The sequence below is a fragment of the Stenella coeruleoalba genome, assembly GCF_951394435.1.
Source record: "Stenella coeruleoalba genome assembly, chromosome: 14".
NCBI lineage: Eukaryota > Metazoa > Chordata > Mammalia > Artiodactyla > Delphinidae > Stenella > Stenella coeruleoalba.
Genome location: NC_137160.1, coordinates 38,716,642 through 38,736,742, shown reverse-complemented (window position 1 = coordinate 38,736,742; position 20,101 = coordinate 38,716,642). Strand labels below are relative to the sequence as shown.

The 20,101-nt window shown below is 42.0% G+C and overlaps 2 protein-coding genes across 5 annotated transcripts in view; one reads left to right on the top strand and one right to left on the bottom strand.

Moving 5' to 3' along the window:
* Positions 1 to 14,827, bottom strand: part of TPGS2 (tubulin polyglutamylase complex subunit 2) — a 59,413-nt gene extending 44,586 nt beyond the window's left edge. The window contains exon 1 of one of the 2 annotated variants that reach the window (XR_013831205.1): positions 14,609 to 14,827. Coding sequence is in view for 1 of the 2 variants with exons in the window: in XM_079942023.1 (XP_079798149.1) it covers positions 14,609 to 14,699 (91 nt within the window). In the remaining variant the exon portion in view is untranslated. The remainder of the gene's footprint in view (positions 1 to 14,608) is intronic. The other variant, XM_079942023.1, reaches the window with a different exon arrangement.
* A 25-nt stretch (positions 14,828 to 14,852) lies between these two features.
* The window catches only part of KIAA1328, a gene marked incomplete at its 5' end in the record, with an annotated part of 384,225 nt that continues 378,976 nt past the window's right edge, over positions 14,853 to 20,101 (top strand). For 2 of the 3 annotated variants that reach the window (XM_079942020.1, XM_079942019.1), the window contains one exon: positions 14,853 to 15,153. In XM_079942020.1, the coding sequence (XP_079798146.1) occupies positions 14,853 to 15,153 (301 nt within the window). Of the gene's footprint in view, positions 15,154 to 15,198; positions 15,401 to 20,101 lie in introns of those variants that run through there. The other variant, XM_079942021.1, reaches the window with a different exon arrangement.

Sequence of the window (20,101 nt, the reverse complement as noted above, 5' to 3'; positions counted from 1 at the left end):
ACTGGTCAACATACTGACTTTAAGAACTTTCATATAACAAGTTGCTTAGGAAGTACCTGCTACAGAGACCCCGCCACCCAATACTTCAGCACTGGTAAGGAGGAGGTGCTGGGGATGAGGAAGAGAGGGACGAACAATAAATTCCATTTGTATAATGCTCTACTTCTGGGAACTGGTATAAGTTATCTCATTTACTCTTTCAACAATTGTGTGAAGCAGGCATCGTGACTTTATTTTAAAGATAAGGAAACAGGCTCAGCGATACTAATCTCACAGAACTAAATCTCTGACCACAGCCTCAGATACCAAGCCTAATGCTTTTGCTACCATGTTGCCTTAGTAGCTAATTCCAACATGAAGGGAAGTTCTCCCCTCACCACCAAGCAATTCTCAGACGCCAGCTGGGTGTCCTACAATTCAACACAATCCTGACGCTATCTACCAGGAGAAGGCATCAGATCCCACAGGTTAAGAGCTCAGTCCCACAAACCTGCCCTTACTTCAGATGCTAATTGCAGGTCCAGGGTGTTACCTGTGCTTCTGACAGACTGGCTATAAATCAGGGGTTCCTGTGATCCCCTCCTTGGGTTTGATAAGTTTGCTAGAGAAGTCAGGAAACCCCTTTACCCACCAGGTTGCTGGTTTATTATAAAGGATATTACAGATCAACAGGGAGATAAGATACATAGGGCAAGGTCCTGAACAAAGGGGCTTCTGTCCTCGTTGAGTTTGGGGCCTGGCACAGTGGCATGAGGAAGTGTCTGGCTAACCAGTCTGGAAGCTCTCTGCACCCTCTCCTTTTGGTTTTTTACGGAGGCTTCATTACATAGGCACACTTGATTAAATAACTGGTCCGTTGGCAAATGACTCAACCTCCAGCCTCTCTCCCCTCCCTGGAAATCAGGTGGGGGAGTGAAAGTTCCAACCCTCTAATCCTGGTTGGTTCCCTTGGGAACCAGCCCCATCTTTAGGTTACCCAAGAACTTTCCAAGTCACCTAATTAACATAACAAAAGACACATTATTCTCTCCTACCACTTAGGAAATTCGAGGGGTTTTAGGAACTCTGCCTGAAACAGGGATGAAGTCTAAATATATGTTTATTATAAATCATAATACTACAGATAACCAAAAACATCATGAGGATGTTTAGAAAGCAATAGCAATAACAAGTTGTGTTTGGTTTATTAATATGCCACATGAGAAGTAGTATCTGACTAGATATAGCCATCCCTACTCTCCTGCCTTTGTGACCAATGACAAGCATTTGTGAGCTGCCTGGCTGGAATAATCTGTATGGCAGAGTATGAAATGAAATACTGAATGAAGATATGATGGTCAGGTCTTCAGACACAGCACAGTCTGCTCTAGGTAACTATGACATGCCACAGATGAAAACTCTCTGTGGTAGCCTACTCCAAAGTTGGGTGCTATCACTTCCTTCCTTCACTCCCTGCCCACACCAGTTCTCCAATGAAAGGTGAAGTCTATTTCTCTGCCTCTGTGAAGAGACGTTAACAGGGGTTAGCCTGTGACTGCCCTGACCAACAAAATATGGCGAAGAGACACCATGCAAGTTTTGGACTTCAAGAGGACTGGCAGGTTCCCGTTTCCTCTTTTTGCTCTGGGCCATCACATACTAAATCCAAGCTACTCTTCTGGACAGAGAGGCCATGCTGAGGAGCACGGAGGGGCCGGACATGTGAGTGCAGAAGCCATCTTGGACTTCCAGCCTAGTTGAGCCATCAGATAATTCCAGCCCCATCTGCTATCTCATTGCATACACCTGAGAGACTCGAAATGAGAATAGTCCCACCTGGGCCTAGTCAACCCACAGGACTGGGAGAGACAGTAAACTGTTGTTTCAAACCACTGTTTTGGGGTGGTTTGTTACCCAGGAATAAATAACTGGAACAGACTGCCTAGTAGAAAACAGTCGCTGAGTCAATAATCCCTGAGGTACTCCATGAGGACCTGCTGTCACAAACTATGCACAGTTGATATGGGCCTTGAAGGATGACATGGCCATTCCTGCGGATTGGCTTAATTAACACCTACTCCTGCTCCTTCCAGTGTGCTTTCCTGTATTTTAGAGACTGGCTGGCTAAAGACTACATTTCCCAGATTCCACTGCAGCTAGGCACCCACTGGAGGCCAAGCTTTCTGCAGGGAAAACCACTCCCATAAAACCTGGAAGGAGGGAATGAGCAGGTGAGGTAGAGGGGCAAATGGGGAGACTGGCTCTTTTCACAGTCATAGTTGCAAAGGTGTTTTGATCTCATGGGGTTGGGAGTTGTCGTGTGGCAGAAGCAGCAGCAATTTCTCAATTCTGCAGCTTCCTAACCACACTAGCTGCAGGTACGCCCCACTTAGCATCCCCTTTTCAGTTTGGTTCTCAGCTTAGAATCTGTTCCGCTTAATCTTCCAATGATTTTATGGGCTAATGCCCCTTAATCAGGCCCCTTCTGCCTTAACTAGCTAGAGTGTACTTCTAGCCTTAAACTAGCTATGTATTCTATGGTCTGCCACTAAGAACCCTGATAGACACAGACAATTTGCATCTGTAGATTCACTTTCAGGACAAGTGAATGTGTGCAGGTCAGAGGAAGTGGTCATTTATATGATTTAAAAATTGTGGCCACGGAACCAGACAAAAAGTGTGAGAGGTTTTGGAATCCAAGATATGACACTGAAGGCCTTTAGAGTCAGAAAATAAAACTTAAGACTACATAAGATTATTCAAAGAGAACAAGTTAACAGTTTATTACACAAATCAAAGAATTGGGTAAGAAGAATACATGAAGCCAGGGCTTGAAGGTGAGGCATCTGGAGGGCTGGGGGTGGAGTAGGGTGGACTGCACATAGCCAACCTGAGGTTAATATCTTTAGAAGGACCAGCTTGTAGGGTTCACCTGTAGCTGGTGCCTCGTAATCTGGCCTTTGCACGTGTTCTACATTGATAAGGCTGTTTTGCCCATCTTTGGTTAAACCAATAAACATTTGCTATCCTTTTGGGAGTCTAAAATTTCCATAGTGTCATGGGCAAAGCTCATTGACAATTCCCAGGAAATAAACATAGAATCTGGAAAATAAGGTAAAGTCTAATCTTTTTTATTTCCTTTCGCCTTGGTCTAGTTTCACTTCCTTAATAGGGTACTGCGCAGAGGCCTTGTACTGGCACCTCAGAACAGAGTTCCTAGTGCAAAGCAGCTGCACCTGACATTTCAGCTTGACTCCACACCAGGTTCAGGTTTTAGGAAGTTCTAAGGGAACAGAATAGTTATCCCCTGGAAGGTTGATTCAAGTTCAGGCTATGCCTTTAGACAACCCATTGGCTACCACAAAAACCTGTCACACACTAAATCCTGCCACCCTGCTACCCACAGAAACAGGGCCCCTGGAGCATGATCGTATAGAAACCACAGACACAATCTATTCCAGTTGCCCCGACCCAGGAAGTGAGCCTCTCCCAAATGCCAAAGAGGAATGGCTCACAGACAGGAGTAGTTTTATGGGAGAGGAGAAAAGGCTGGTGGGACATGCAGTAACCTCCCACACCCAAGTCATAGAAGTGAGAAGCTACCCACCCCCATCCCCCCACTGGGACTTCCGCCCAAAAGGTGGAGTTGATAGCCCTCACCTGAGCCCTAGAGCACGGGACAGGGAAAATCTTAAATGTTTACACAGATTCCCAGGTATGTGTATGCCATCCTACCCACAGCCAGGGCTATCTGGAAGGAACAAGGTATGCTTACTGCAGGGAAGAAACGTGGCTTAAGCATATTGAAGCTCGTAGGAGGAGTACAGCTTCCAAAAAAGGTGGCAGTGATTCATCGTAGGTCTCACCAAAAGGGAATACAGAGGTAATAAAGGGAAACAAAGCGGATGCAACTGCCAAAAGGGTGGTCCTAGAAACTGTAACTTGTCAACTACCCCTCATACCTCAAAGGCCAGATCCATCCAATTATTCCCCAATCTACACAAAGACTGTACAAAATCTACAAAATTAGACAAAGACTGAAAATTGGGCTTCAACAGAGACCTAGGAGGCCATGGGTGGCTAGCTAATGAACATGGTCAATACTTCTTTTCTCAAACTATAGCTTGTCAAGCCATCAGAGAGGCTCATCAAAAGACTCACTACAGGAAGGAAGCCCTATATAATTGGTTAGTTAAGCTCATGGTAACTCCTGGCATGAAAAGTATAATCAGTCGGATAGATGAGACATGCCCCATCTGCACAATGAACAACCCCCCAAACCAGACCCTCCAGAGGCCCCCAGATCAGGCCCATTCAGACCAGAGGGACATATCCTGGAGAAGACTGGCAGATTAATTTCACCGTCATGCCAAGAGTACTGGGCAATTTCAGGTATCTCTTGGTGCTAGTGGACACAATTTCTGAGTGGATAGAAGCATTCCCTGCTAGAACTGAAATGGCAGCTGAAGTGGCTAAGGCATTACTAAAAGATATAATCGCCAGGTTTGGGCTCCCAAGATCCCTGCAAAGCAATAATGGTACAGCATTTGTGTCTCAAGTGACGAAGGCGGTAATGAGTGCCCTGGGCATAAAACGGACCTTGCACTCAGTCTGGAGACCCCAATCATCAAGGACAGAGATCCAATCAGACCCTGAAACTCAAGGTCCAATCAGCCTGAGCCAAGCTATGTTAGGAAGCTCAAGAACACTGGATTAAGTTGCTTTCGATAGCCCTGCTCTGCATGTGGTTACCCCAAGGGGTAATCAAAGTTAAGTCCATTTGAACTCATGTATGGTAGACCCATTCCCCAAGTCCAAGAGAAGGGACACCTTAGCCCCCTTGAAATGGAACAACTCAAGCATGCCCTCCAGGTAGGAGAAATAATGAAAGCTGTCACAGAAGATGGTGACCAGGTGCTGCCCACACCCACTGACCTGGCCCTCCACCCCTGCTGGCCAGGAGCCTGGGTGAACCTAAAAATCTCAAAAAACAGCAGCTGCAAGATCAGCTCCCGGCTAAGTGGGACAGAATCCACTTGGTGAGCCTAACCACCCACTCTGCCCTGAAGTTGCAGGGATCACTCCACGGGGACTCTGCACTCAAGGGAAGAGACCCCCGAGCCCCAACCTGCAGAGACACAACATGGGGCAACGGCCCCCCTGACTACTCGTGTGATCCTCTCTAAGACCCTAAGCTTTTCTCCTGTAAAACAACAAAAGCATGACCAGGGAGACGCAGCCCTGGCACTGAGCCTTGACATCAGGGCAGACTTGCCCACAGGCCAAAGACCAAGATATTTTCATTTTTAGGAAAAATTTGACATATCACCATTATTCTCTTGTCATTTGACATGTAACCACTGTTCTCTTAGGCCATGTATCTTAAACTGTCTGAAGTCCTTTGTCTCCAAAAAGTTAGACAAATGGTGGTTGCTCAGGGCTACAAACAGGGCCAAGGCCTAGGTACAACCACACAGATCTAAAGGCAGCTGGGGACTTCCACTCCTCCACCCGGGGTGATGACAATGCCTGAAAGCAGCAGGAAGTAGTTACAGAAGACAGACCTGCACCCCTTAGCGCCCCTCAAGAATGGAGCAGGACAAAAACCAGAGGAGGGGTTTGTCACCCGCAAAGCCAGAATTAACAATTCCCAGGAAATAAAAAATAGAATCTGGGTAATAAAGTCTAACCTTTTTCTTTTTCCTTTGTGCTTCATCTTGTTTCACTTGTTCATAGTGTACTGTGTGCAGAGGCCTCCGCACCCAGCACCTCAGACCAGAGCTCCTGGTGCAAAATGGCTGTGCAGACACCTCAATGGACTGTGTGCAGCTCTGTGTGTAACACCTCAACTCAAGATGGCCTTGGTGGGCCGTGGGCAGAGAGGCTATGCCTGGCACTGCGATCTGGAGCGCAAACAGCACAGCTGTGCTGCCGTGTGAGAACTCTACCCGCTTCCCTCCCCACTGACTAGAACCCTACAAAGCAGCCCCACCCACAGCCTGTGAGGGAGAGCTGGACTCTAGAGTGTGAGCTGGCACCTTTCCATTCTTTGACCAAAGAATAAAACTTTCCTGTGCTTCTGAACCAAACTCAGTCTCGTTCTATTGGCTCTAAGGATACTGCGCAGAAGGACCCTTGTTGGGGCCTAACTCAAAGGGTTGGTAACAATAGCTGTGGCTGGTTGTTTTGCCTACCTGACCAGGCCCCAGTAAAATCTCTGGAATTTGAGTCTTAGGCAAGCTTCTCTGGGCAGAAACACTGCAAACATATTGCAGCACTTCACTGCTTAAGGAAGGAGTGTATTCTATGCGACCACTCGCAGCAGGGAAAACTGCAGAAGCCTATACATGCTTCCTCTAGATGCCACCTGATATGTCAAAGGTCAGATTCCCAGGCACCAGCTGACTGATATAATAAACTATAGCTGGGAGTCCTGTCTGCATCCTGTAAGTCCTTCTAGTGAATCACTGAACTTGTGGACAGTTGTGGGACCCCAAAACATGTATCCATCTCTTCATTTTTAATATTTCTGAATTAGTTTGCTTTAGTTGTTTTAGTTTTGGGAAACGGCAAAAAGTTGGGTTTTGTAAGCTAGATTTAAAATCTTTTTCTATTACTAGGTGACTTAAGCCCATTCATATTTGTTGCTGTGAGGGATATGTCTGGTCTCAGCTTTATCTTAATATTTTATAATTATACGTATTATATTACACATATTTCTTTTCGAGATGGGTATCATTCGTTCCTCTCTTTAAAATATTTGGGGGAATGTATCATTTTCTACTGATGCATGATAAATTGCCACAAATTAGCAGCTTTAAACAACACCTAGGTCACAGTTCTGTAGCTCAGAAGTCTGGCACAGCATGACTGGATTCTCTGCTGAGGCTGAAGTCCATAAGCCAGGTGCACTGACTGCTCAGGTGTCAGCTGTTCTGTTTTCATCTGGTGCTCCAGGTCATCTTCCATTCCTGTTACTGGCAGAATTCAACTCCTTGTGGTTGTAGCAATGAAGTCTCCATTCGTTGCTTGCTGTCACCTGGGGCCACTCTCAGCTGTAGTCTTTCCCATGTGTTCCCATCCACCTTCAAGGCAGCAACAGCATAACAAATCTTTCATGTTTCAAATCTCTTTGACTCCCCCTTCTGTTAACAGCATGTTGTAAAGGGCTCATGTGATTAGATTAGGCTCACCTGGATAATCTCCCTTTTGCCATTTAACACAACAAATCACAGGTGTTATATCTCATCAGTTTCACAGTCCTGGTGCAGGAAATCTTGGAGGGCTGTTTTTAGGATTCCTTTTTATTTAAAAAAAAAGCCTTATTGAGATATAACTCACATACCATAAATTTCACCCTTTTAAAGTATATAATTCAGTGGTTCTTAGTATAGTCACAGAGTTATGTGTCCTTTCCTGAAAAAGTAACCTTGTACCCTTTCCCATTTCCAGCATCCTCTGGCAATCACTAATTCACTTTAAGTCTCTATAGATTTGCCTACTATAGATCATATAAATGAAATCACACAACACATGGGCTTCATAACTCTTCTTTCATTTAGTTTTCAAGGTTCATCCATATTGTAGCATGTATCAGTACTTTACTCCTTACTATTGCCAACATTTTCTATTGTATAGATATACCACATTTTTTAGACCCATTCATCAGTTGATGGACATTTGGACTGTTTCTACTTTATTACACATAATGCTTCTAAGAACATTTGTGTACATATTTTTGCATGTAAATGTTTTCATTTCTCTTGGGTATATAACCAGAAGTGGAACTGCTAGGTCATATGGTAACTATGTTTAACTTTTTGAGGAAGTGACAAACTGTTTTCCAAAGTGAGAGTGCCATTTTACATTCCCACCTGTGGTGTATGTGTGTGTTCCAGTTTCTCCACTTCCTTACCAACACTTAGGTCAGTCTTTCTGATTATGGGCATTCTAGTGGGTGTGAAGTGGTATTTCACCGTGGTTTTGATTTGAATTTCCCTAATGATCAATGATGACCATCTTTACACATGCTTATTGGCCTTTGTATGTCTTCTTTGGACAAATGTTTATCTATTCAGATCCTTTTAAATTGGGTTATTTGACTTTTTTTGTTGAGCTTCATAGATTCCACCCATAAGTCCCTCATTGTATATGTGATCTGCAAAAAGTCTCTCCTTTTCTGTGGATGTCTTTTCACTTTCTTGATGGTATCCTTAAAAGCACAAACATCTTTAATTTTGATGAAGTCCAATTTATCTATTTTGTTTGTTTGTTTCTTGTACTTTTGGCATCAGATCTAAGAATCTATTGCCTAATCCAAAGTCATTAAAAATGAATCCAAGGTCTATGTTTTAGCACTTACATTTATATCTAAGATCCATTTTGAGTTAATTTTTGTATTTGAATTGAGGTAGGAGTCCAACTTCATTCTTTCGCATGTGGCTATCTAGTTGTCACAAAACAATTTGTTGAAAAGATTGTTTTCCCCCCACTGAGTTGTACAGCCATCCTTGTTGAAAATCAGTGGACCATAAATGTGTTAGTTTAGTTTTGGAGTCTCAATCCTATTCCATTGATCTATATTTCTATCTTTATGCCAGTGCCACAGTAAAGACTATTGTAGCTTTGGAGTAAATTTTTTTATCATAGTAAAATATACATAAAATTTGCCATATTAACTATTTTGAAGTGTACAGTTAAGTACACTCACATTGTTGTGCAACTATTACCACTATTCATCTGCAGAACATTTTCATTATCCCAAGTGTAGTAAATTTTCAAATAGTGAAGTTTAAGTCCTCTAATTTTTGTTCCTCTTTTCCAAGATTGTTTTGGCTATTCTGGGTGTCCTTCATTTCCATATTAATTTTAGGACTGGGTTATTTGTCAATTTCTGCAAAAGAGGCAGCTGACATTTTCATAGGGATTGTAGATTTAGATCAATTTGGGGAGTATGGGATTCTAACAGTATTAAGACTTCCAAACCATAAACATGAGATGTCTTCCAATTTATTTAGGTGCTCCTTCTTTATATATTGTGTTGTAGTTTCCAGTGTACAAGTCATGCACTTCTGTTAATGTGCTCGTTCACTCCTTACTTCTGTTAATTTAACTTTTTACTAAGTATTTTACTGTTTTGACCCAATTGTAAATTGAATTGTTTCTGTAATTTTATTTTTGGATTGTTCATTGCTAATGTGTAGGGTTTTTTCCCCTTTTTTTGGTGGATTTCTTAGGACTTTTTTAATATACAAGAGGATGTTACCTGCAAATAGCTCTTTACTTCTTTCTTTCCAAATTGTATGTCTTTATTTCATTTTCTTGTCTAATTGTTCTGACTAGAATCTCCAGTAAAATGCTGAATAGAAGTTGTAAGAGGAGAGTTCTTATGTGCAAAAAAGAGTGAACACAGCATGCCTGAGACTGCAATATTTAGAAAGGCCTGCTTGTAAGGTTGGTTCTTGGCTGGCATCTGGGAATTTGGATTTCAGGAGGGTTCCCACCATTGCCTGGTAAGAATGGCTCACTTTATTTAAAAAAAAAAAAGAATGGCTCATTGTACCTACCTGTTGTTACAATATGGTTTATGCTGAACACAAGCTTTCCGCTGGGAGTCTCAAATTTGGTACATACTAGGTAGAGGATGTCTGAATGATGGATTTCCAATAACAGGTCTGGACTTCTGGGCTCAAATAAGCTTCCCTAGTAGACAACATTTCAGATGTGTTGTCACACGTTGCTGGAACAATTGTGTCCCATGTGATTTCACTGAGAGAAAACTTACATCTGGTTTCCTTGATTTCCCCACATGCACCTTTCCCTTTGTTTCTGCTGTAATAAATCACATGACTGTCTGTCCTGTAATCCTCCTAGTGAACTGTCAAACCTGGTGTGGTGCTGGGGATCCCATGAATATTTGCCTTTTTCCTGATTTTAATGGTAAATCATACAGTTTTTCACCATTGAGTATAATGTTAGCCATGGATTTTTCATAGATGCCCTTTATCAGATTGAGGAAGTCTGATTTGTTTTTATGTTTTCACTCTATCCCACAGTTTGGATGTGTTCTATCATCAGAGAACACTTTGTATGACATCAATCCTTTAAAATTTATTTCAGCTTGTCAAACATATGGTTTATTCTTGAGGTTACTCCATGTATACTTGAGAAGAATTTTTATTCTACTCTTTTAGGGTAAAGTGTTCTATGGATGTCTGTTAGGTATAGTCGATTTACAGTGTTGCTTAAGTTTACTATTTCCCTGTTGACTTCCTGCTTAGGTGTTTTATCCATTGTTATAAGTAGGGCATTTAAGTATCAAACTATTATTGTTGAATTGTCTACTTCTCCTTTCAAGTCTGTCAGTTTTTGCTTCATGTATTTTGGGCCTTTGTAGGTACACATAGATTATAAATGTTTTGCCTTTCTGAGCATTGACACCTATTATCATTATGAACTGTCCTCCTTTGTTTCTTTTTTTTTTTTTTTGCTGTACGCGGGCCTCTCACTGTTGTGGCCTCTCCCGTTGCGGAGCACAGGCTCCGGACGCACGGGCTCAGCGGCCATGGCTCACGGGCCCAGCCGCTCCGCGGCATGTGGGATCTTCCCGGACCGGGGCACGAACCCGTGTCCCCTGCATCAGCAGGCGGACTCTCAACCACTGCGCCACCAGGGAAGCCCTCCTCCTTTGTTTCTAATAATGAACTTTGTTTTAAAGATTATTTTGCCTGATATTAGTATAGCCACTCAAGCTCTACTTTGGGTTCTAGTTGCATGGTATATTTTTCCCCCATCTTTTCACTTTTAACTATTTGTGTCTTTAAATACAAAATGTGTCTCTTGTAGACTGGGTATATTTGAATCATGTTTTTGTTTTTCTAAAATCTTATGTCAATTTCTGCCTTCTCATGGGAGTGTCTAATTTATTTACATTAAATGTAACTACTAATAAGGTAGGATTTATTTCTGCCATTATGCTATTTCCTTCTGAGTCCTCACCAGCAGTATTCTCCATATTGTTATAGTCCAGATTTCTATTACAGTCTTTTCATGGTGATTTTGACTTTCTCTATCAAGTTCCTGAAAGTTCCTCCAGCCTCCAGCCACTTCCCAGTTCCAAAGACACTTCCATTTAGGTATATGTTACAGAAGCACCCACTTCCAGGTAATAAAATATGTACTAGTTTTCTATGCTGCATAACAAATTACCACACTTAGCAGTGGTAGGACTGAGGATCCTGTTCTCTTGATGACCATGAGCTAGGAGGCTGCTCTCAGCTCCTAGAAGCCACTAGCAGTTCCTTGCTATTGGTCCTCTCCTAGGATCTCTCACAACATGGCAGCTTACTTTTTCAAAGCCAGGAGGAAATCTGTCTGACTTCTATACCCTCTTTTAGAATGCTCACCTGATTAGGTCAGGCCTACCTAGGATAATGTCCCTTTTAAGTCAAAGTCAACTGATTAGGTACTTCAATTACATACACCAAAAAATCTCTGCCTTTGTCATATAATGTAACCTAAGCCGTAGAATGACATTCATCATCTTCACAGGTCCTGCCCATTTTCAAGAGTAAAGTATTATACACAGGTAGGTGGCATTGGAGGTCATCTAAGAAATCTGCCCACCAGTTACATTGTACTTATACCCTTTCAAATGCCCTTTTAATTTGTCATAATAGATAACAACTGGTACATCATTCTTCCACTCTTCTCCCACCTTTGCTTTAGTCTTATGTGTATGTATTTATGTATGTTCACGTGTATGTGTCTGTATGAAAATGATGCTCAGCATCAGTTTTTTTGCTGAAGGTTTCCCAAGCTATATCTGATTTGATGAAATCTATCCTCCAGTAGATTCCTCAGGAAGGGTTCATGGGTATAGAATTCCCTAAGTTCTTTTATTTTAAAGACAGTTTGGCTAGATATTATATCCTTGGTTCACACTTTCTTTCATTGAATTTTCTATACTTGTTCATGTATTTTAATTTTGTCTGGAGTTTAGACTTACCATTGTCTTCTGCTTCACAGTTGGTTTTTGGTTAAGAGTTTTCCTCAGCTGTCTGTTGGACATTTTATTTCCTGATTTTAGCATTAGTTCTCTATGGGTTTTACTTTTCTCTCCTTCATTTTGCATTATTGCGCTGTTTAAAAAGATTTCTAGGTTAGTGACGCTAGTTTCTAGTTTCTGTTGATTGTTCCAACTAGCCTCTTCATGGGTCTGTCTGCTTGTCACAGAGCCTTCTAGTAGTGAGGGAGTGTGGCAGGAACAATTAGGGTCTGGCCCTGTGATTTGTTGCTTTTTCTCTTTTTATTCGGCCATTCTGAACAGATGGTATTCTCTGTCTTTAAGCAATGCTGAGAGTTTGGTTTTGGATAAAAATGCAATTGTGGAGTCATTTCATATCTTTTAGGGAGGTTGTTTACCATACACCCACCACTGACTTCAGCTGCCTTGTTTTAAAAAAAATCCCCTTAATATATTATCTTTTCAAACAAAAAACAAATGTGAAAAAATAATATACAGGCATACTCATTTTACTGCACTTTTTTGTGCAGTAAAATTGTTTTTCTCAGGTATTGTGTTTTTTACAAATTGAAGGTTTGTGGCAACCCTGCATTGTCAGATGATATTTAGCATTTTTTAGCAATAAAGTTTTTTTAAGGTATATACATTTATTTTAGACACAATGCTATTGCACACTTAATAGACTACAGTATAGTGTAATCATAACTTTTATATGGACTGGGAAACCAAAAATTTGTGTGGCTCACTTTATTAGGATATCCACTTTATTGCAGTGGTCTGGAACCAAACCCCCAACATTTCTGAGGTATCTGCAAATGATTTTCGACTTGTGCTTTTTAACTTGAAATTATTAGGTTTTGATTAAGTTTATAAATAGACTGTTTACAGGAGGCTAGATTTCCTAAAAGTTTAACAGAGTCAGTTAATTCCTCACGTAGTTTTTGACTTGTAGCTATTACCAGTTTGCCAGACATGTGAAATGCTTAATAGATAGAATATATTAAATGCATAAATGAAATTTAAAATGTTTACAGTCACTTAATTATTTAGGTCTTTAAATCGAGCTGACAGCTTAAGGGAAATTTAGTTGGCTTGACTTAAGTGGATTAAACATTTATCAAAAGAAAATAACTTCTTGTTTAGAGAAAACTTCCTAGACTTATAAAGATACTAATGAAGCATGCCTGTGGAATAGCAAGACCTGCCTAAGCCCAGGAGTACAAGAAGCAACAGGGCAGAAGTTTGGATAAGAATGAGGAGATAGGATATGGGTGATCTTGATGATTAGACCTCTCCTTGCCCTACTCTATAATTTCATTTCTAAAATCTATCACTTCTCCCAAACACATCAGGATGTTTCATGCCTCATTTACTGTCTTAGGCACTGGGGAATACAGGGAAGAGCAATACAAAGTTCCTATTCTCATGGACCTCTACTACAGAAAAAAAGACAGACAAAAAAACCAACCAAATAAATATATAATTTCAAGTAAAATATATAATTTCAAGTAGTGACAAAGCCGTGAGGATAAAAAAAAAAAGTGGGTTAAGGGAACAGAGCAATAGGGAAGGGTGTTATTAAGACTATATTCAGGAAAGGTTTCTCTGAGCTCATGATATTCAATCAGAGATCTGAATGAAGTCGGAGACAGACATTGACAGGAAGAGAATTCCAGATGCAAGGTCTAGTAAATCGCAAAAGCCTTTAAGTGGGAATAAGCTTAGTGTGCTAATGGTACAAGGAGGCTACTGCGGCAAAGCCAGAGTGAAAATAACGTCAGAAAGACAGATGAGGGCAAATTATAGCCGACTTGTGGGCCATGGTACAGAATTTGGATTCTATTATGAATGCGATGGGAAGGCACTGAAGCATACTGTTCCGACCTGCTTAGATTGCCTTCCTCCTTAGTTATCTGGCTAACTCCCATTTGTCTTTCAAAATTTAGCATCATCTCCCGTGGGACGTATTTCTTAACTCTCCAGGTAAGGTCAATCACCTCCTCCTGTGTGCTACTTCTGAGCGATAACAGATTACTGAACTGTGTTTGTGTTTCATTTCATTTTATTTTATTGTTGCCCCAGCATGTAACATAGCGGTGGGTACTAAGTAAAGGTTAGTGCTTATTAAAGGTTAGTAAAGGAAAACCACCCATTCATTCAATGGTGCCAGCCTTGATTCCTCTGGACCACTTCAGGTACCATGTACGGGGAGGCGCATGGGAATTGGTACCCTGGGAGGTTGGCTGCAACATTCCCCCAGCTCTCTCTGCTACCAGAGGCCAAGAAGGCCTCTCGGGACAGCCAACCCCCCAACTGTCAGGTGCCTGCTGCCTCCCCTTTGAACATCTATGCCCGACCTTCTTGGGCCCTGTTGTGGGACTTCGGGTGGGGAGACCTTCGAGCTTCACATCTCTGTATCCACACTCCACGCAAACCCTTCCCCGGCCTAGTCAAGCACCCCATTCCCCAATTTCCCCCTTAACAACGGAAGTTACAGCCGCAATGCCCACTGGCCTACAGGGTCCGGCTCTTGCCTTCCCTCCGTGCTTCCACGGCACACCCCTCGTCCCGCAGTGGCCCCCACGGCCCCCCCGTCCCACTCACCTAGGATGCGGGTGACCCCCAAGGTCAGCTTCTCCAGGTGCGGCTTGTTGCTGCCCAGCAACGGGGGCGGTGTCTCCTCCATGGCTTGCATCCCAGCTCCGCGCGCGGTCTGAGGAGCGGCTGGGACAGGGCGGGGGAGCCGGGCGGCCGGGAGGGCCGGACTCCGCCCGGGAGGCGCGGCCGTCAAGTTCACGGCATGCCGGGAGTTGTAGTGCTCGGAGCCTGAGAGCGCGGCTGGGCGGAGATGGGGGGCCCGGGCTGCTCTGGGAGTAGCAGTTCTACGAGGCGCTCGTTCCCGCCGCCCCGGCGGGGGCTCCACACCACGCCGCCGGGACACGGCGACTCCGCCGCCCGGACCCTCCCGCCCCGCCGGGGCCGGCTGCGTAAGCGGGGGCGGGCCTCTGCGCAGTGCGGCCAATCGGGACCGGGCCTGGAGGCCGGGGTTGGACGGCCTCGGCGGGACGCCCCGAGTGGCGGTTGTTTCAAGATGGCGGATGTGGAGGGCCCCTCCCGACTCGGCGCGGCGGCGTTCTGGAGCCGCGACTGTATCCTTTGCCCGCCTGGCAGGGGGCGCCGGCGCTTTACCCGGTGCGGCGAACGGTCGCGAGGGACGCGGAGTGCAGGGAAGAAGCTTGCCGCGGACCCCGGTGGCGGGGCCGTCCCGTCCGGCCGCCGTCCGGGTGCTGGGCTATGCTCTTGCTTGGGTATTAGGTGTCAGAGAGCCTGCACTGTCTCCAGGCTGGAGTTCAGGCGTGGGGACTCGGCACAGATGTTTCCCAGCCCTCCTTGGCGGTGAGCTCTGGAAAGATGGCCTAGAGTCTTGGCCTCTCCTGGGGCTGGAAGGGTCCCTCTGCCCGGGATGACCTCCGGCCGGCCTAGTCTCTTCGGAATGAGCTTGTGGAGGAGTGCATGGTGTTGGGTGGTACAAGAGCTTTTTGTCTTGGTTTAGGAGTGTCCTCAGTCTGCGTTGTTAAGAGTAAGTGAGGACCTTGTCGGACTTAGAAGGCCTGTCAGTGGTGATTTATTTTCATACTGAGATCTTTGGAGAAGTGTGGACTTGGTTTCACGCGGACATGATCTGGTGATGATGATTATGGAATAGGACGCGATGCAGATTTTAGGGCCTGGAAGTGGTGTTGATTTGCATGTAGATTGCGGGTCCCACTAGCAGGACTGAAGTTCTTGGGTTGTTTTATGGTAGAGAAGCTGTGGCGCTTTTATCCTTGCGGTAGTATTCCCAGATTAGTATCTATGATGAGATGTCTGACAAAACTGGTTCTTTCCCTGTGTTAGGTAGACTGTTCTAGGCTGATCTTTGGTTCTGATAATTTGTTTCATGTTAGAGGAGTGTTACCTGAAAGGAAGGCATTCAGTGTATTGGGTGCCCGCAGAGGCAAGTCTTTTTGTCTGTTTACTAGGATTGGTGATGGCATTGTTGGAAGCATTGCTCTTAACTTTGGCAGAATCTTTCTTTGCACATTCTGCTTAGCTCTCAGTAAAACTTAGAAAGTTGTATTATCAGTTACCCTTGTTGAATTACTAGGATTAAAGTGTCATGCCGTGGAGAGTGGGACATTTTTGCATTTCTTGTTGCTCCGTGTTTAGTGTTATGCACTTTCTAAACATAATTACACTTGTGTGTGATAGGTCGGTGGGAATCAAGTGAAATCGTGTACACGGTGGATAAAAGCACACTGATGCACTGTGCAAATAAAATATTTTTTTCTTTACCTATCAGTAGAATATGTACACTGGGAACAAGTGGGCTGAATTAGGAAGTTAGGAAATTGGGATGAGTCATACTTTCTCATGAAACATTACCTCTGCATTGTTAGAATTTTGTGATAGAGATATTTGAAGATTATTAGCTTATAATGTGCTTCTTTAGTGTAATCATTTTCATAACCATCCATGTGGCTTTGGTTATTATTCCTTAACTTTCTGTATAACCAATGCTATTGTGCTGATACAGAATATGTAAGAATATTGTTGTGATATAGAATGTGTGTGGGGCGTGGGGAGGGGAGACAGTCTGTTGCAGTGGGTCTGATTAAGTTAATAGGTATGTAAACTAAATCTATGCTCCTGGTCTTAGCAACCCTGTACTCTCAGTTATTCGTGCAGTCATATTACTCCCTATTTCATATAGAAGTCACATAGCCTTCCTTTTCTCTTACACTCTCCCTTACTCTAAACATTTATGTAAAATACTAATCTTCCCATTCAAAGTGGGGAGTTGAAATTATATGGGGAAAATGGTGATGATTACATTCTGTAGAAATTCAGATGCTTGAAAGGAATTGCAAGGTTACCACTATCACCCTTCCTATTCCACATAATGACCAATTAATATCCAGACTCAGATATTTTCATTTTAATCTCTATAGGACATAAAAGCAATGTCAAATATAAATTTGTTACTGAATCTTTGCTAAAAAGCATAACAATAATTATCAATCATTTGATTTAGTCACGTGTCTTTTGATCTTAATCTCTTTTCTTGTCACAATGATGACTTCCCAGACCACCCCAAAGCATTTATAATTAGAACTTTCAATAGAAAAAGACCAAAAATTACGCACCTATAATCTGGTATTATTTTCACACTATTGAAAGATTTTCAGTGTTTCACCTAAGCAATTAGAGAAATATGATTGAGCGATTTCCTAGTCCTGGATGTTTCCATCATCTGAGGACAGATCATCTGTGACTGAATATCACCTTTTTCATACTGTTGTTCTTATGAGTTATGTATCTCCTGCACAATATGATTCAGCAGTGCTGTTTTGCACAAGGTATGTCTTTATACCCAATGTGTAAACAATGAGTATGCCATGTTGTCATTTATGGCTTAAATCTGCAAGTAGAATATGCCCCTTCGGCCATAAACTGCTTTCCTCCTTCATTATAGCTCCTGGTAATATCAAAAGAAGTTAGTGTTTCTTCAGTATCTAAATTTGCTGAAGTGCACTCAAGTGTATTATCATTAACAATATTATGAACTTGATGTTAGTTAGAACCGTAAAGGACCTGGTCAAAACATTGGAGTAGCTATAATCTCTGCCATTGAGTTTTTAATTAAAAATAGAGACTTTACGTTGATGTTAAAATAATACACTAGTCAGGAAAATAGTTGTGGTTAGTAATAATACGCACGTTGTTGGTAAGTGATTCAAACTCATAAGGTTAGGGTAGAGTGGGAAGTACTAAGTTTATTTTCTTGAGATCCTGGTTAGGGTAGGTATACTTATTTCTCTCTACCACTTCTGCCTTGGGTTTCTCATTACTACTTTAATTCCGGAAACTTGGGCATTAAAGACTCTTTATAATTTTGCTGTACTTGTCTTATTGAGGCACTTCCAAATGAACCAAGTAGAACTAAGGTGGCACATAGAACCCAATAAGAGGTCCAATATACATTTCGTATATATTGTGTCTCTTTGACTTTGCCATAAAATATATATATTTGTTGGGAATCTTTGTATTTGAAGAAGGTAAATATTTGGGTTCTTAAGATAAAGAGCTGAAGATAGATTACAAATGATTAGAAAGGATAGGTTGGATGGAGGCAATTTCAAATATTTCTGTCTTATTTATAAAAACTTTTGTTAAGGTCTGTTTATTTAGCGTTTTTATACTTGAAAAGAAATTTGGCATGGATGTAGCTAGTGGGTTTTGTGTGCATATTTTGAATAGGACAAAAAGAGAAGGATAACACTGAGTTGTTGGACAGTGCCTCATAGGATTAAATAAATATCAATTTCATTCGTTCATAGATGGTTTACCATGAGCCAGGCATGCTTTGACCTTAGGTGATACAACATTGAACAAAACGATGCAAATCTTCACCCGCTTGCTGCTTACATTTTAGTGAAATGAGATGAGTTCATGAATAAGTAAAATAATATTATATGTCCAGTGATTACAGGTGCCATGGAGAAAAATAAAGCAGGAAAAGTGTAGCTATCATGGGGGTCTTTTGTGTCTGTTTTTATGCTAGTACTGTACTGTTTTGATAACTATAGCTTTGTAATATTTTGAAACCAGGAAGTGTGATACCTCCAGCTTTATTCTTCTTTCTCAAAATTGCTTTGTCTAATTGGGGTCTTTTGTGGTTCCATACAAATTTTAGGATTGTTTGTTCTATTTCTGTGAAAAATGGCATTGGAATTTTGATAGAGATTGCATTGAATCTGTAGATTGCTTTATGGACATTTTAACAATATTCTTTCAATTCATGAGCATGGAATATCTATTTGTGTTTTCTTCATTTTCTTTTATCAATGTCTTATAGTTTTCAGTGGATAGGTCTTTCACCTCCTTGGTTAAGTTTATTCCTAGATATTTTATTCTTTTTTGATGCATTTGTAAATTGGATTATTTTCCTAATTTGTCTTTCTGATAGTTGGTTATTCTTGTATAGAAATGCAACAGATTTTTATATATTGATTTTGTATCCTACAACTTTTGTTTATAAACAAACTGAATTTATTTATTCGTTCTAACAGTTTTTTGGTGGAGTCGTTAGGGTTTTCTATATGTAGTATCATGTGATCTGCAAACAGAAGCTTGTGGAAGGCTTCTACAGTTGGTTTTTCTTAAAGAAGTAGGAAGCAAAGTTATTAGCTTAGAGTAAGGATGGGGGAAGTGGCATCTGGTTTGAGAAGAGAGGAGAAAGTGTAAAATACTTGATGAGCTTCCAAATCAAGGTGCAGCTGAGTGGGGTCCTTAGTGGCTGGTCTCTTCCAGCTGTTGAGCAGGCTCCTTTGTGAATGATCCAGAGAAGTGTAGTATGTTTTCCAGGACTCTGTTATGTCAGTCTTTCCATACGTCATCCTTGGAGATGGAGAATGTTCTGCAAATTCATCACTACTTTATACTCTAGTTGAAGACACTGCCGTATGGAGCATGTCCTGGGTCATCTTGACTTTTTTCCGCTGGGTACTTTCTCCCATGTGTATATTTCCAACAGCAAATGATTAAACATTTATTGAGCACCTGCAGTGTGTGCAGTCCCAAGGGATGTAAAAAATGAATCTGCTGTTAAAGAGCGTGCACAATTTCATTTTGTAAGGATTTTTTTTTGGATTGTATGTCAGTGAATTTAGAAATTCTCTCTCTGCTCCAGTGTTAGTTGCAGTCAATTTCCTTGGACTTGTGGGGTCTAAGTTTTTGCTTGTTTACTTGTCTTATGTGCCTCCTAAGATTTTCTAAGCTCCATCCCTGATGTGTAAGGGAATTTAAAGTTTTTAGAGGCCCTATCAGCCAAAAGCTTGAAGCTGTGATAGTGCTGCAGAGAGCTGTTAGAAACCACCTGGCAGTTCAGACAGTAAGCACCATCTTTGTGTTCCATAGGGATTCTAGGCATTTCCAATCAGCATTCCTTGAAAAGATTCCATTACTAGAATTGATTCTGAACTGAAATATATTGATTTTTTAACATGTTATTAATCCACTGTTTTATTCCAGCCTTTTCCCAGGAGGAAATAGTTA